Here is a 17,288-nt window from a genome sequence, read left to right as displayed (position 1 = left end):
ACAACTGCTGCTTGGCTAATTAGCTATGCAAACTATGAGATACACAGCGAAAGATACGCGCAAATCTTCTAGACTTTTTCTCTACTTCTCTTCTCTTGTTTTTTTTTTCTTTTTTTGGTATTTTCTTTAGCTGGTTTCGTGTTATTTGCCAAATGCCTGCTGCGTCATGCGTGCAATTCATGTGTGTTGTTGCTGTGTCTGAACGAGTTGAAAAGAAAGTTTAACTCGATTTACTTCCAATTAGCTGCCATTTACGGCTTATGTATCTGTATCTGTTGCAGCTGTATTTCTCTATCTTTCTCTCTCTCTCTCTTATTCTGTCTCAGTTCCGCTCGGCGGTGTGTGGGCGCCAAATTCGCAGTGTTGGCTCAAAAATTGCTTAGACCGTTTTCAAAAAACGCAATCTCAAAGTCTTTGGGAGTATTGTTTTGGTTTTAAAGCCTGTAATTTAACTAATGACCGATATTTGATGCCTACGTCTAAGTGGCCTTGGCTCTGGCTCTGACTCTGGCTCTGATCGTGTTGTTATGAGCAAATCTCCTTCAGCTGCAGATCTGTATAAACGTTGTTATATGACGAGTAAATGCGTACGCATTTAGCCCACAGGCATTTTCTGGTCATTATCAGATAAGATTAGCTATACTTAGTGTGCACAGTATTTAGAGCAGTATTTTGTATACCCAACTGCATTCAAGCGTTTATCATAATTTGTATTTGAAGATAGCTGGTTGAATTTCGTGCATCGCATTAATGATACATCAATCTAACGATTAAGCATGAAATCACGCTAATTCCTTAATGGTATTTCATTAAGAAGTTATTATAGTGAAATTCCCTTCATATTAATTAATAATAACAAGTTATACATATTTTAATTTTTGAAGTTTTTTTTTTTTACTTTAATTAGAAAGCATTTAAACAGATCATAGTATCGGATAGATACTTCAGATCATTAATCTGTAGTTTCTGATTAAATGGCAAAAAATTATAAGTAGGCCAACTCGTTTTTTTTTTAGCCTCAATTTTAGATTACTACCAGCTACACGAATTCCAGCAGATTGTTTTTCATCTCGGAAATACAACACAGATTATTAATCAGTATTAAATGTATACATTTCAGCGAAATAAAAAACATGGCAACGAGATCTTTTTGTGTTCAATCTTGGACGGCTACGAGTTGCAAAAGTTGTTGAAAATTTTTATTTATTTTACATGTTTTATCCAAGAAATACAATGCAGATAATTAATTAGTATTTTATTGATTATTTAATGCATAAATAGAAAAAGTAAAAATGATGCCAACGATATTTTTTTGTGCTCAATTTTCAATTACAAGAATTTTACTATTATTATTATTTATTTTCATTTATGAAAACTGTTCCCATGGCAAATTTGTTGAATTAGCTACAGTTCTTAATAGTTCTTTCTGCCTATAGATGAATAGAATATGACACCAGTTACATTCAGTTCAAAATAACATCCTGCCATAAAGTAGGATCCTTAATCTACTTGCATTCATCTGTTACAGTTTCTAATCGCTGCCTTTCACCAACTGCTGCTGATTCTGCCAGCAAGCCCAAGCCCAGCGAGCACCTGCCTGCGCATTCAGGATATTTTGTCGTAGTCCTGCAGTTAATGCATACTATGGCGACTTTATCGAATGCATCGCAAATGAAAACAAGAGATGAAAAACTAAAAAGAAAAGGAAATAGAATAGAGAAGAAAGAAAAACTATTGCCATCCATCTACCAGCACAAATTGTCTACCTACACTCTCGAAACATACCAAAATGCCATTGTTGCTGTTATTGTTGAACCTTTTCTTTTATTTTTCCCATTTTTATGTCTACATCTCTCTCTCCCTCTCTCACTTACTGTTCCCATCTCTATCGTCGTGGCGTTGTATGTGTTCTATTGTGTGTACTTTTTCGACTATTTGGTTTTTATTATTTTTGGTAAAATTTATGACTCGTTGCCGCCACAGACTCGAGTTTAGAGTCTTGTGTCTCGAGTGTGACCGTGCCATGTGTTGCATTCAACTTGAGAATGCGTTTCTTGTTTCTTCGGGTTTCTTTAGTCTCTCTATAATGAACACACACACGCACACATATATATATACATGTATATATATATATAAATATCTGACCATTGTTTGGGCATTCGTTTAGCGAGCTGCAGCTAATCGGCTGGGTGTCTTCTTCGGTCTTCGTTTTCCTTGAGCTCTACCTACGCATTTTGGGAATCTTGGGAGACCGCACTCAAAACGAACCCGAATCCAAATAGAAAATTTCTACTCTATTTGGCGGCACAAATTGTCTTTGACCTTGCGTCTTTGTCTGGCCAAAGGGAAAACTGCAGGCAAACTTCAGCGACTACTGAGCACCATTGACGGCCATTTTGAAAATTTACAGGAGTTGGAGGCCATTGAAATAATTTTGCCGCCTTTGCATTGTTGCTTCAATTAGGCAACATTTTGGTGGCAAGGCAAGCGAAAACTTTTCACATAAAATGTGGAAATGGAAATGGAAAATTGCTCTAACTGTCTATTCTGTCTGCACTGTCGGACTGTCTTCGCTGCGCGCTTTTGGATTTTGTTTTGTAAAAAGAGATAATCATAAAAATTTAGCAGCATGAAAATTGTTTAATTTTATTAGCAAAGTTTTTTGGTGTTTTATATATGAACAAAAATTTAATTTGTAACACTGTCCAACATCAAAAGCAGCTGCTTTTATTTGGCTACTCTCTTGGTACAAAAAAAAAAAAAAGAAAAGAAATTAAAGTTCTTCAGCTGAGAGTACTCGATAGAAAGTTACCTCAACTTGAAGTTAAATACAAATACATTTATTATTAATAACAGGGAACGGATATATTTCTTATATATTGAAAAAGACAGGAAATTGGCCAAGTCCAACTTTGAACTTGCTGAGATCAACATGAAATAAGAAACATGAACAGATTCATAATGTTTTTGTTGAAAATGCTGGTGAAGGATACAATTCAATTTGTCTTTTAACTGTCCTTCTTTGACTACTGGGTATGACAAATATAATCATAAATAACTATATTATTAATTATTTTTATATACTTTATATATATATATTATTTATTATTATTTTCTCATATTTATTTAACACTTAACTTCGCTAAGATTGCTGAGATCAACAAGAAGGAAATAAGTTGCATTAATCGATTGCATTTGTCGTTATTTAAACAACCTTTCAAGCTCTCCATTCGATTGCAGGGTATGACAAATATAATCATAAATACGTATAATATTCTCTTTTCACTGCCGACTTTCTATTCGACTGTTCGTTATTGCAACTGCGTAAAGTCTCTCTATATACACACACTCATATAGATTACTGCATGGCTGTGTGTGTGTGTGTGTGTGCGAGTGTATGTGTGTGAGTGTGTGTGTGTGTGTTTGTGTGGGTTTTACCTGACTCTGTGTGGGATTATGCCTGCCAATGCGAAATTATACAACTTTGGCAACTTTGGCTTTGTTTTCCGTCTGTGTGTGTATTTTTCGGTCTTTTCATTTTCATTTTTATTTGATTTTGTTTTTGTTGTTTTTTTCGTTCTACGAAATTGTTGCTTATTGCTTTTGGACGCTGCGTATAAGCCGCTGCTCTGCTTTTGGCCAACTACCTCCACCCCCATCCCAGCACCAACCGGCTCCGGGTGCGCTCTGTGAGTTATTGTGTGGATGCAGGTAAGCGTGAAAATTTTGCTAAGCCAACTTAATGCAACTTCTTCTTGGTAGGGATCAGCCGCTGCTGCTGAGGCTGCTGCTGCTGCTGCTGAGGCTGTTGCTGCTGCTGAGGCTGCCGCTGCTGCTGCTGCTGCTGCTGCTGGTGCTTCCTGCTGACCCCTACGCATTGTTTGCCAGTTTTCTCTTCTCTTCTCCTTTCAATGTTTTGTCATTTTTTTTTTGTTTTAGGTGTGCGTTTTTTGTTGTTGTGATTTTGGCTCTTTTGTTTTCGTGTACTGCGTAGTGCAGCGGGATGCTGCTGACCCTGGACACCCTGTGTGTCGTCATCGAACCTTGTCCGTGCCTCTCTCTCTCTCTCTCTCTCTTTCGACAGTGCAACCGTGCAACTGTCGCCTTTTCCCGCTGCGTCGGCAATTTATGCGGCATTGTCAGCTGGCATTCACATTTATCGCCAAGTTGTATCTGTGTCTGTTGCTGCCGCCTCGCCTAATAGAGATATGAGTTGGAACCTGAACCAGGCTTTATTTAATTTATACATTAACCCCTTTGGCTGCGACGACGTCGTCGTCATCGTCGTCGTGTCACACGATTTACATTGCATGTTGTCACGTCATTCTGTCAACAGTTTGCAACTTCAACTTGGCCATGAATTATCCAAACACATCGCACCTTGAGACACGCCCCAGGACAAACACTTTTTCTTCTTTTGATCATGTTCTTTTCCTCCTTTTATTTTTTTGTAGTTATTTTATTTGTTACGCTACCGTGAGTAATTAAGCTGCATGCCTTTGGCCCCTTTTTGCCGCGCCCCGTTCACTGTTCGCCTCTTGGCCAAGTTGGTCCGCTTCAAAAGTCTTTGGCCGCTGACGCAATTTTAGCGTCCCATTCCTAGATCCAATTAAAGCGCTATAAAAATCACTTAAGTGCCGCATTTGACAATCAACTTTAATAAAGACCATGAATGGCAGCCTGTCGCCCCCTGCGAACCCCGCTCGCGGGCTGACTCAACCTTGACCCAAGCGTGTGGAGGAAAATGGCGTTGACAATAAATGGGCAACAGGATTCGGCGTATAGCTAAACACAGACTGAAGAGTCATGTCCGAGAGGGGGAAGATGACTACGAGCCGAAAGGGAAACAAGTTGCGATAACAACAGCAGCAACATCGCCAACAACAACAACACCGACAACAGTAACAGCAGCCACAGCAGCAGCAACAACAAAAAAAGGGCGCAAAAAAATTATGAAAAATTAATTTCTGCCCGACGGCAGACTCTGGCTTTTTTTCATGTTATTGCTGCTCTTTTTTTTCTTTTTTTTTTTTTGTTTTTTGGTCTGTGGGGAGACAGACAGACAGACACATGGAAACTGATTCGCAGGGTCAGGAAAATTGTTGTCGTTGTGGATGTTTATGCGTGTGTGCAGATAAATACATAATGTGAATCATGAAATGTTGCCAGATGACTTTCAGCTGAGTTTTAATAGTTTTATGCGCACTCAAATGGCGTAACGAGTTGATTGAAATAACAAAGAAATGTTTAAGTTAATTAGATTTTGGCTGGCGTTCGTTAAAGCTGTCAAGTTGATTGGCAAATTCGAGAACATATCTCACAACTCAATTCAAATATTTGGCCAAAACTATTTGTGATTTTCCTTTCAAATTAATAAAACTGTGGCATATGTAAGTCTTTAAGTCAATATATTTAAACTCTACTTGTCATCTGGGAAATTTAACAATCCTTCAAGATCATATATACATTATTATAATATTTTTCAATACGTTTTCAATTGAAAATCATGGGCAACTCTGACGCATAAACCCCCATTTGTGGGATAAAAAAGTGCTCACATCATGCTTGAGTTTGCCCTCAGTTTTGGTTGCCCTTGCCCTTGCTTGGTGTGCTATGTGCTTTTGTCTGACGGTTTTACAATACATTCCACTGTTGCGGTAACGATGACGATTGCCACCACCAGACCAGCAACTGCAGCCACATCAGCAGCAACGACAACAGTGGCAACTTTGGCTGCAGGCGTGCCCCCTTTAGTGTAGACTCTCTTTTCTCTCCCTTTCGCTCTCTCTCTCTCTCTCTCTCTCTCTCTCTCTCTCTCCCTCTCTAACTCTCTCTGTACGCTGTCGCCCTTCGATTTGTTGGTCTGTCATCATGCCTCATCATTGTCAGCCGCCTGGACGCTTGACTCGCTGCTCCTTCTACTGAACCTCTACTTCTCAACATCGTTTACTTTGTTGTCGTTCTCGTCGTTGTCGTCGTCAGCATGTGCAACATTTTCATCATCATTATTTTATGTTGCAGGAGGCAGGCAGCGGAGGCAACGACTTCACCTTGCTTACACACTTTTTATCCTCCGTGCTTCTTATTTATGCATTATTGAATATTGTTTATAAAACGACATGTTGCTGCTGCACACAGACGGCAATTGCTGTTGCTGCTGCTGCTGCTGCTGCTGCTGCTGCTGCTGCGTTGTTGTTGTTGTTGTTGTCGTTGTTCTTGCTGCAATTATGATTCGTTTTTGTTTACTTTTGCAAATGCCTGGGAATGTTTATGGCGCTCAAATATTTACAATACTCCCGCAACGCCAACAGCAGCAGTAGCAACAGCAACAGCAGCAATTGTTGCTGTTGTTGTGAGTGAATTTGAATTGAGCCATCAAAATGCCAAGCCAATTGTCACCCATTTGGAGCCAAATCACAGCAAGTGCCAAACAAATGTCAGCGATCACTGTTCACTGTTCAGTGATCCATGATCAGCGATCAGCGATCAGCGATCACCGATCAGTGTTGATCAACAACAAAACCGCAACAACAACAATAACAGCTTCAGCAACAATCTTCACTCGACACAGACAGCTTCTCTTCTTCTGGTGCAATCGTCAGACTACGTTGATCGTTGATTTTTATTGACAGCTCACAGCGGTTTATTAATGATCGTGCTGGGTTGCAAAGCGAGCGCATCGAGATCTCTACCCGATTGAGATGGACGGCGACTTTCAGACTAAACACGCGATGCCAACAACAACAACAACAACAGCAGCAGCACACATCAATCTGTGCACATCCAATGTATATCCGAGATGTCCGTCTGTCTGTCTGTCTGTCTGTCTGCGAGGATCACTCAGCTGTCCTGTGCGCCCAGAGCGTTTCTGAGGATTGCCATGCAAATTCTTCAGTGCAACGCTCGCGCATGATTAATTAGCCGCACAAATTGCAGCTGCGACTGTAATTAATTTTATACAAGCTTATCAAGCAAACTGAGCATATACACACATCGTATAAATATATATATATATATATATATATAAATATATTATAGACATTTTTGCAGTCGCCGCACGTAACAACTTTGAGAGCCTGTGCCGCTGAATGCCTAATTAGGCGTAAGCATAAACGCAATAATCGATCTGACAATTTATACAAAATCAAGCTGAATCAATTAGTAATCGTTGCGAACGCAATTTAAGAGTTGAGATATGCTACGCCGTTACACAGTTAAAAATTAATGCCTATATTTAATTACTTGAGCCCTACCTACAAAATTAATGGGTTAATAAAACTAGCTAAAAACATTTTTGCTATTGCAAAATAATTGAATTGAATAATTAGCATGTTATTTCAGAGTGTTGTCGACACGATGTCTGTTACACGATTTTTTATTACAGTGCACTTTGCTCTAGGGCTGCGGCATGACTCGGCATTTAACGAGAGATGCGAGCAGTTCGTAGAATCTGAGCTGAAAGACATGCCGCCGTCATTTGCATGGGCGTCGCAACGAAATATTTTCTATCTGGAAATCATTTCCCACAAGGTGCGTCACTGATTAAATATTTGCTGGAGGCCACACCCGGCTAACCCAGTTCTAGTTCTCAGTTCTCAGTTCCAGTTCTGATTTCGATTGCAATGTTTGTCTAACAAGCAACCAAAAATACAACAACAGCAACAAGAAAAAAAAGAGCATATGTAAACAATGCCACAACGCAACACTCTAAACAAATGTCGGGGCGCTGTAATTTGAGCCTAGCAATAAGAAAAAATAAAAAAAGAAAAAAGAAAAAAGAAAAAAAAAACCAGACCAAAAAACAAAAGAAGAAGAGCGAACGTCTGCTGTCAGTCAAGATGGTTCGGCTCTTAAAATGTAAATAATGCTAAAAAAAATTTAAAAAAAAAATAGACAAGAAAATAAAAATAAAATAAGAAATGCCAAAGCGACGGCGACAAGTGACGCCTTATCTTAAATGCATGCCTCTTCGAGAGTTGCCCCTGCCACTGCGACTGCCCATGCTTGGAGGCAAAGTGTCGCAGCACTCTGAAGTGATTGGCCTATCGCATTTCTCTGCCCATTTGCCACACTGTGAAAAGTGCAATAAATTAAGTAGAAAACCCGCTTCGCAAAAAGTGCTATATGACAGACTTTAGCAGCCAATCGCAGCACCTAAAACTAATGAATTTGATGACAAAACTCGTTGAATTGAGAGCTACCAGCATTCTTAGTCTAGGCATGCACGTGGGTTGTCTTTAACGTTTTAGTAGCTAACCAGAATAATCGCATATGGAGTTGGGAGAGAGTAAGTTGGAAAACGAGTCCGTAGAAAATATTTAGTAAATTTATTGGTTTTTAGTTGAATTTCATGGACTACCTCTCAAAAGTACAAAGGCGGTTTATTCTTGCTATTATCGACACATTTCACATATTCAGAATACGATTTATTCAATAAAACTAATTTATTTTACTATCAATATAAAAAGTTTTTCATATCAAAATTATTGCACGAGTATAAAAATATTTTATTAAAAGCCTTCACAAATCTTTAAGCTCTTCTTATTACTCATCGATATAAATAATGTTTGGTTTAATTAAAGAAAACTTCAACTTGTTATTTTATTATTTGCTTTGGGCATTAATAAAGAAAACTACATGCCTAAATTGAAGAAAGGAAATCAACTATTTTTTAGTTAATATCATTGCTCATCGATGTGAATAGTTTTTCCAATTATTTCTCGAATATTTAAAATGCTATCAATGATTGCCCCAGCCTACACAAATCGTGGAACTCCTCCAGTTAATTTGCCGCAATCAAATGAGATCTCAGCGCAGTTAGACAGAGTTAGATATTCCCTTTGGAAAACATTTCGTATGCAATAAGTAAAGTTCTTTTTTAATGTTTATGGTAAATGCGATGGCAACGCAATATCAATATCGAATTCAAGTTCTTAACATATTTCAGTGTGTTATCAGGAGGCGGCAAATGAGTCGAAGTCCAACTCCAAGTCAGAGTCAGACTGAGAGTCAGAGACTCTGTGGGCAACATGTTGCAAGAATGGACATTGTAGGTTGTTGTTGCCTGGGTTGACAGTCATTTAGATTTATGGCTGATTGTCTGCCTGGCAGCCAGCGTCTGTTTATAGTTGCTGTTGTTGGTGTTGTTGTTGGTGTTGTCGTTGTTGTTCCGTACTTGTTGGAGTTGTTGCCGTTTTAGCCTTATTTGCACGCAGCGCAGTCCAATTTTGCATGTTGCCCGTTGCACGTTGCACGTTGCACGCTGCCCGTTGATGGTTGTCGTTGTCGTTGTCGCTTACGCAGGTGACTACAAGAAAGCAGCGCCCAAAGCCAAGCGGCAAACTTGTTTAATAACATGGCCAATTTGCATGTGTCGCACTCGACGAGGCGGAAATACACTGCCCAAAACTTTGTGCTTCAATTTTGAATTGATATTGGAATTGAAACAGAAAAAGTAGTAAGCGTAAAGGGATCTGTACTATTTCCAAAATTATTGAATAAATAATCTAAATAATAATATTTGGGAATTGAACTCAGATTCTTTCTTAAACTCAACTACAAATGAACCATTTTTAGATTTTTGAGATGGCTTTCGTGACGCATTAAAATTGAGAAGGAAATAAAAGAAAAAATTGATTGATATAACATAAAATTGAGAAGTGAATCAAAATAAAACCAATAAAAGCTAATTAAATGTTAAAATTACATCAAAAAGCCTGTTCAACTAAATTGATTTCTTGTGATATAAAAATAAAGAATGCATGCCACGAATTGGTAATACTTGCATATGACAAGCGTTTTATTTGCAGTGTGGAAAAGATAGAACCAGTGAGACAGAGAGGGAGATATGTGGAGACGGAGTGAGGCCGTGCGGAGATTGGTGTTATTGGGCGGTCTAAACACCACAGGTCCCCGTCATTGGTATTAGATATCACAAATGCGATAAACGTCGAATGGGCCCGTGCAACTTTTTATTGATTTAAATGCCAGCGCATTGTATCGCATCGCATCGAATCGAATCGAATCGAATCGAGTCGCATCTTGTGGCATCTTTTTTATTTTGGCCACAAAATCGCACAGTTTATGCTGAGTCTGGGAAAAGAGATTAGGATTAAGCCGTTTGTCAACTTGTCATAATTGCAGACTGCGATGGCGGCGGCGGCGCCGTCGATCGGCTTGTTAGCAAATTATAAACTGTGTTTTTTTTTCCATTCATTTTTTTTTTTTGCTTGGCTGCAACTTGCTGTTGCTGTGTGATGGCGACGTGCTTCAACGCCAACGTTGGCGACGCTGTTGAACGTTGCACGTTCGAAACGTGGACACAAACGATGACTCAAGGCAATTCCTTGCACATTTTTCGTAATCTTTGTTTTTTTTTTTCATGCTGCGCGTAGGCAGCACAAATCCAAATCTCAGCTTGCAACCGGCAAAACGCCGGCGGCAGCTGCCAACTCCCAAACTGAAAACTCCAAACTGCAAACTGCAAACAGCAAACTTCAGACTAGGTAAACTGTAAACTGCGAAATCCAAACTTCAGCTTCATCAAGTGCAAATATGCAAATCTCAGTGCAACGCTTCGGTTGCAACTCCAGGGACCATGCTCTAGCTAGCTAGCTAACTGGCCTATTCGCCTATCTGGCCAAAGCAGTCTTGGCAATGCCTTGTCAACTGGGGAAACAACAAACCTACTCAAGAGCCGCAAATCAACCTGCCAGTTTGAATATATTTTCAACTATCCAGTTAAATTGACTCCTTTTCTTTGTGGGAATTTTTGGCTTGGTCTGCAATACATCAAATCTGTAAACAATTATCTTGTAAAAAATCTAACAAAATGGTTTTTTTTTTTTTAATGCTGCATTTGAATTAGTCAGCTGGTAAAATCAAAAAATACAAAATAAAAAGTATGTTAAGGAAAGCAAGACAAAAAAATCCATAAAATGAGCAATGAAAAAATGCCGGACTTGATTACTCATATAATATATACAATAATACAACAAATTTGATATTTTTTTTTAGAGAAATAATGAATACCGGGAAAATGAGGTATTAATCAGAGCAGGGATCCTAGTAGACGAATTTGTGAATGTATTTAGACGAAAGATATATAAACTGGATAACTGGTATTGTTACCACCAGTCAGACCAACATTTATTCGTTCACTCTCAATTTAGAAGTGTTTTCTTCACATTGGAACCAACTTTGAATACTCAATTTGCTCCTTTCAAATCTTTTACTTTGTAGCTTGAGTAAAATCAGAGCTTCAGCCCCCCAAAAAAAAAATGAGTTACAACTAGCTGACAAGTCTTTTATTATTATTTTCTTTTTCTGTATGATTTCCTATGCCATCGCATAAGGTTTGCTCTTTGATTATAGCTCAGCTGCAGAAATCTATCTGCCACATCACCTTTCAACTTTTCCTGGCAGCTGCGGAAAAACGCTTCGAGCTGCCCGCCATCGCAGCAGCAGCAGCAGCAGCAGCAGCAGCAGCAGTAATTTTGTACAAGTACAAGCAACGCCTACTACCAAAAAAATAAAAAAAAAATGTAAAAAATTTATGAAAATCCATTTTCCAAAGCGTTCATTACGTTGCATGCAAAAATGTGGCAACCAGCACAGCAACATTTGGGCAACCAAAAAAAAAAAAAAATAAAGGCTAACTGCTGCAAGTTTGCATTTAACGCGGCTGCCAGGCTTAATTTTTTCCTTATTTTTAATATCGCGCTGCTCAAGCCAAAAAAGAGGAGAGAGAAAAACGACATGAAAAAACCCACGGCTATGTAAAGCAACAACAACAACAACAACAGCAACAACGACAACCACAACAACTGCTACAAAAGGCAACTCGTTGCATTTTCCACACACACACACACACACACAGATACAAATAGAAAACACATACAGTAAGCCGTAAGTCCATGTCCAGAATCACGTCCATGTCCAGGAAGCAAAACTCTTTGCGTATTTGCGTAGGCAAAACTTGGCGCTTGTCTGCTCAGAGACCGGACACTGCAACAGGCAGCGACAGGCTGAGCGAGGCACAGCCAGAGGGTAGCAGTGGGGATAGACTAGAATTGAGACTCGGCCTGTTCGCTAGTTGGTTTTTCATAATTAATTATTATTTAGCTGGAAAGTACCCCTGGCATATCAAATAACTCAACTGAGTAGACACGAACAAAATGCAAGTGCTTAATTAAAAAAATCTAAGAGAAACTAACAATTATCTAAGCCAGAACGACGACTAAATGCACTAACGGAATAAATAAAATTAAAGTTTAATTTTAAACCAATAATAAATGAATCAAAAAGGTTTTTGGAACGCAGCGCAAATTTTAAGCAGGCCAGTTCAATGAGGCTAACTAGAGATCTTAGCTGGGCACAGTATTTCTATAGGTTGTGGACTGAACAGCCTCATTTGCTTAGCAAAATTATGCTACCACTTTAGAAAGTGTATAACTAGGAGCAAATATCTTGTCTTTTGTTCCCAGGCAGCAGCAGCAGTCGCTTTCGATACGTGATTGTTAGAATTGAGTTGGCCAATCATGTGATTGTTGAAATAACATGTTGCAGCAGCACTTGACTTCATTTACATGACTCAAAGGGTGCCCCGTCGCAGTGCAGCGCAGCTCAGCGCAGAGATCGACCCAAAAACCAAAAAAAAATCCAAAAACCATAACCAACTGCTACTTAGCCCAATTTCGCATAATGCACATGAGTGTTTTCCCTACGGTTCCCCTCGACAACTCCAGTTACAGTCTCTGAATCTCAAAAGTCTCTCTCTCTCGCTCTGCCTCTAAATATATCTTTGTCTCTCTCTCTCGCAACGGTCTCTTTTTGTAAATTACAAAACAGCCAACGGGCAACGTTCGAAAAATTGAGCCGCAGCAATTGTAACACTTTTTTGTTGTTTTTTTTTTTTTCGCTCAGCTCCAGCCAAAATCTAAACTAGGCAATAAGAAGAAAAAAATACAAAACGGCAACAAAAAATTGCTCATGAAATTCCCTCGAGACAAACTGCACGCCAAGCTGCAGCCTGCCGCCCCTCTTCACCCTTCTCCCTTCTCCCTGCCCCCTGCTCCCTGCTCTCCCTCCACAACTTGTGCTCAGCGTTTAGCTGGCTGCCATTTGTTGCGTTGAGATTGTTTGTGAAAAGTGCAGGCTAGCTGGAAAAACGCTCCCCAGAGTAACATTACAAGCCATTTGGCCAGAACTGTAGCTGGCTGCACTGCGAACAATTTCTGATTCATTTCATTAACGCTTTTTCTTTATATAAAATAATACTTATCATAAATTTAGTTATAGGCCAGATTGCAATTTAAACGATTCTTTTTTTAGTTTTAATTAAGTACCAAATTCCAAATTACATTCTTAAATAAACTTTTATTATTTTCAGAATTCTTAGTCTGTACATTTTGTAATTATGGTGAATTTGGTGAACAGAGAAAGAAAGGAGTTGATAAATCAAACAAATTGTACATATAAAAATGTAGTGCAATAAATGAAAGCGCCAGTTTTTTACGGTGCACATGCCGTTCTCAGTGTCAACCCTCGGCAACATGTTGAGGGCGTTTAGCAGCAGATAATTTTTATGACCCGACTCGCTGAGAGTTGAATTGTTGTTCTTGGCGCGGCACAAGCAGCCAGAGATTGACCCACCACCCAATTGGACACACCACCCGTTCCATCCCCACTCACACCCCCTTCCCCCTTTTTGTAGCGATTTGCTGTAGCTGTAGCTCGGTGAGATAATTTTATACAATTTATTATCAACGTGCGTCGCGTGCAACACTTGCCACATGGCCGCATGGCCACACAGCTCATCAGCGCTCTTCTAGTTGCCCGTTGCCCGGTTGCCCCGTTGCCCGTTGCCCCGTTGCCAGTGTTGTTGTTGCGTGTTAAATGTTTTCACGTGGCACACAATCGTAATACATACATATCTGGCACTCGGAATCGGTATTCTCAATTCGATAATGCCCAGCATTGCGTGCAGTCTTTGCCCGACTGCTTGTTGCATTAAAAAGCGTTTAATAAGCATTAGATTACACATTTCAGTATTACGGTATCATTCAGGGGGGTTTCCCTGTCTCTCTCTCTCTCTCTCTGATCGGGTTAAGGGTGACCAACTTATCTCTCACTTAATGTTCCACAGTTGCACCAATTTAACGCTCTGAGCTTAAAAGTCAGATATATATATATGTATATATTTATACATGTCTGTGTCTGCCCCAAGCATAACTGATTAAATGGGCTTATCAGCAGATACAGCTTAAAATTTATTGGGTTTAAGTTTGACTTTGAAACTTATATCTATAATAAGATTAATGATATATGTAAACGTCGATTACTGCATTAGTTATAAAGTTATTAAGTTTGCTAAGTTTTAATATAATTGAAAGTATTTTAATCACCCAATTTATGAAATGGTTTTCCCTTAGTTATAATTTATTCTAAGCATTGCTATTTACATGCCCGAATATTCTTTGTCAATTCCAATCTTGCCAAAAAAACTGATTTTATACGAATAATTTAGATAAATATACAATAATTTAAGGTACAATTTGATTGCACATTGCCTTTAAGAATTTTCTTGTTATTTTACTGCATTAATTCAGATAATTTTTTCTAATTCTGAACAAGAGCAGAATTTTAGATGGTTTATAGATTTCTTGCAAAGTTTACTTAACTTTAAGACAATTGAAAGTTTATTAAGCACGCAGATATTGAAATTATTTCCCCTAACAAATGATTCTAAGCGGTTTTATTCCAATTCTCAACTTCTTCTTTAAAGTTCGAGAATACTTTTTATATATATTCTATATATATTTATCAACACATTAATAGCAATATTTAGACATTTTAGAAAGCCAAAAAGCCGCAAACATCTTGATTAAGCTACATATCAAGTATATATTTAATGCCAATCATTTTTAGATTATTTCTGTATTTGTCTTGCATAGTTTCAGTTAATTAACTGGAAGCTTGTGAAGTTGCACATTTTCCTTTAAACAAACCGCAACAAATGATGGCAGCCTCGAGTAATAATCGACTGTCAGACTGTCAGACTGCCAGACTGCCAGATTGCCAGACAGACTATGTCTTTATCTATCTATATGGCAATATGTGGATTTGTGTGCAGCATTTTGAAATATCCAAAAACTTTGAAAACTAACCGCAAAAACCACACAAAGGCAACAAAGCCGTTTTCATTTTATATTTTGTTATTCTGTGTTTGTTTTTTTTATTTTGTGCTTTTTTTTTTATTAAGTATTCTGCGCCTATATTTGTTTGGCTTTTGATGTAATTGACCAAGAAATACGGAGACTAAGGCAACGCAATCAGTTTTATGATTATTCTGTGCGCTGATTGTGGGACAATTTAATTGCCTGCCTAGGAATATATACACAAATACAAATATGATTTTTGTATATGTATAATATTAAACAAACAGCTTTGTAAACAAACGTGTTCCGTATAGAAATCACCAGTCTATTTTGAAATGTCTTTTGATTATCAAAAATTATGACACAGGCATAAACTGGGAATGTCGACTGTATAAATATCTTCTTTATTATCATATGTATGCAGATACACATATATATATATATATATATATATAAATATATACATAAAGAAAACTGCTTATGATCAACCCTTCAGCAATGGTTTTCCTTTTGTCAATTTGCAATCGGTTTGTTATTTGAGCTATGAGGGGACTTGTAGATAATTTTTTGAGGCTTAATTTGAGAACTTTAATGCCATGTTAACTAATCTACAAAGCAAAACATTTAAGGATGAGGTAGAGAGAGAAAGAGAGAGAGCGGCAGAGAGCAGAATGCATTTTGAATTATGTCCAATGTCGTGTTTAAAAGGCGGCATTAAAATCCATTAGCGAACACGGCGCATAAATAAAACCGCGTTGCCTCAATTTCCCTGCTCGGCTTGTTGTTGTTGCAACTGGCCAAAAATAGCCAGATTAGGCGACGAGACAACGAGAAAATGGGATACAAATGACGCTAATAAATATTGAGAGAGTGCGCTGCATGTGCCACAAAGGATTTGGGGGAGGCGTGGCGGCCATTAGAGAGCGGAAATGGTGTTGCCCTTCAAAAGGAGTATGCATGTAATATGTTGCATATTGTACATGTTGCATGTTGCATATTGCATATTGCGTATTGCAACTGAAGACGAGACTTACCCTTGAGCGCTGCAACTTGTGTTAATCCATTAAATCCAGCTAGTAGAGGCAGCAGCAGTGGCATCAACAGTGGCAGCCACGCACAAACTGACAATGGAGGTGAGTGACGCATCTTTGGGCTGATGTCGGTTTTCTCTAATTTTAGCTGCAACGTTGCAGCGACATTTGGATTGTTTCTTTTCTGTCGTCGTCGCTGGCTGAACTCGCTTTGATTTTTATTTTTATTCTCAATTTTTAATTTATTTTTAATTTTAATTTCGTTGGCACGCATTTCACATAAATGCATTTTGTCAGGTTTTATTTTCTTTTTCTTTTTTTTTTTGGTTTCTTCGTTTCAAATTCTTGATTTTCACTTTTTCGAAATGCACTTTTCTTTCACTTGAATTTTTGGCACACGTTTCTCTTTCTACTCGAAAATTTAAATCCTATGACATGGCGCTTAGACCGGAAAACGGAATCCGCTGGCAGCCAATGACGTTGCGACGTTATCGTTGCTGTTGTTGTTGCTGTTGTTGTTGCTTACGCACGAAACCCAAGTCGCGGCCGAGCGACCGAATCTTTAGACGTGTTCAACATGCGAATAGCCCCGAACGTGTGAGCGACGAACGCAAGAAAAACACGCACACGAACCGCTCGCACAACCGATGCGACCGACTACCAGCAGCAAATTGAATGTGGCCAGCAACATGTTTGTCGTTTACCCTGTTAAGCTAGCAGCGCACACAGTCCACACATGGTCCACACGGCCTGCTGCTGTCGCTGTGCCCATGCTCAAAATGGCACTGTTAAACTGTTCGGCAGCAAGGAAATGGGCGCTGTTAAACTTGTTGCATGCTGTGGATGCTAACTGTCACGGTCTACAGTTGCTTTGTTTACAATTGCAGAAGCTACGTTTGTTTTGTTCCATTTGCCGTTTGTTTCACAAATGTTGAGACACACTTTTGTCTATGTTGCAAATGTGGTTAATTTGCAACATATTCTGCTTGTTGTGCAAATAAATGTTGCATTAATAATATATTAAGTCTATTTATATGTTAATTTTATGATTTCAGTCTGAAACACGTACAGTATATTATATTTTTTACTGCCCGGCTTT

At 38.7% G+C, this 17,288-nt stretch overlaps 1 protein-coding gene across 1 annotated transcript in view; it reads right to left on the bottom strand.

The window, feature by feature from the left end:
- LOC6562867 (roundabout homolog 2) overlaps positions 1-16,430 on the bottom strand; it is a 54,300-nt gene extending 37,870 nt beyond the window's left edge. Inside the window, exon 1 of the mRNA XM_032736531.2 lies at positions 16,193-16,430. Within this exon, the coding sequence (XP_032592422.2) occupies positions 16,193-16,304 (112 nt within the window). The 5' untranslated portion in view covers positions 16,305-16,430. The remainder of the gene's footprint in view (positions 1-16,192) is intronic.
- Between the last annotated feature and the right edge of the window lie 858 nt (positions 16,431-17,288).

This window comes from Drosophila grimshawi, unplaced genomic scaffold, assembly GCF_018153295.1.
Source record: "Drosophila grimshawi isolate 15287-2541.00 unplaced genomic scaffold, ASM1815329v1 contig_1377, whole genome shotgun sequence".
Classification (NCBI taxonomy): domain Eukaryota; kingdom Metazoa; phylum Arthropoda; class Insecta; order Diptera; family Drosophilidae; genus Drosophila; species Drosophila grimshawi.
This window is presented reverse-complemented; position numbering and strand designations above follow the sequence as displayed.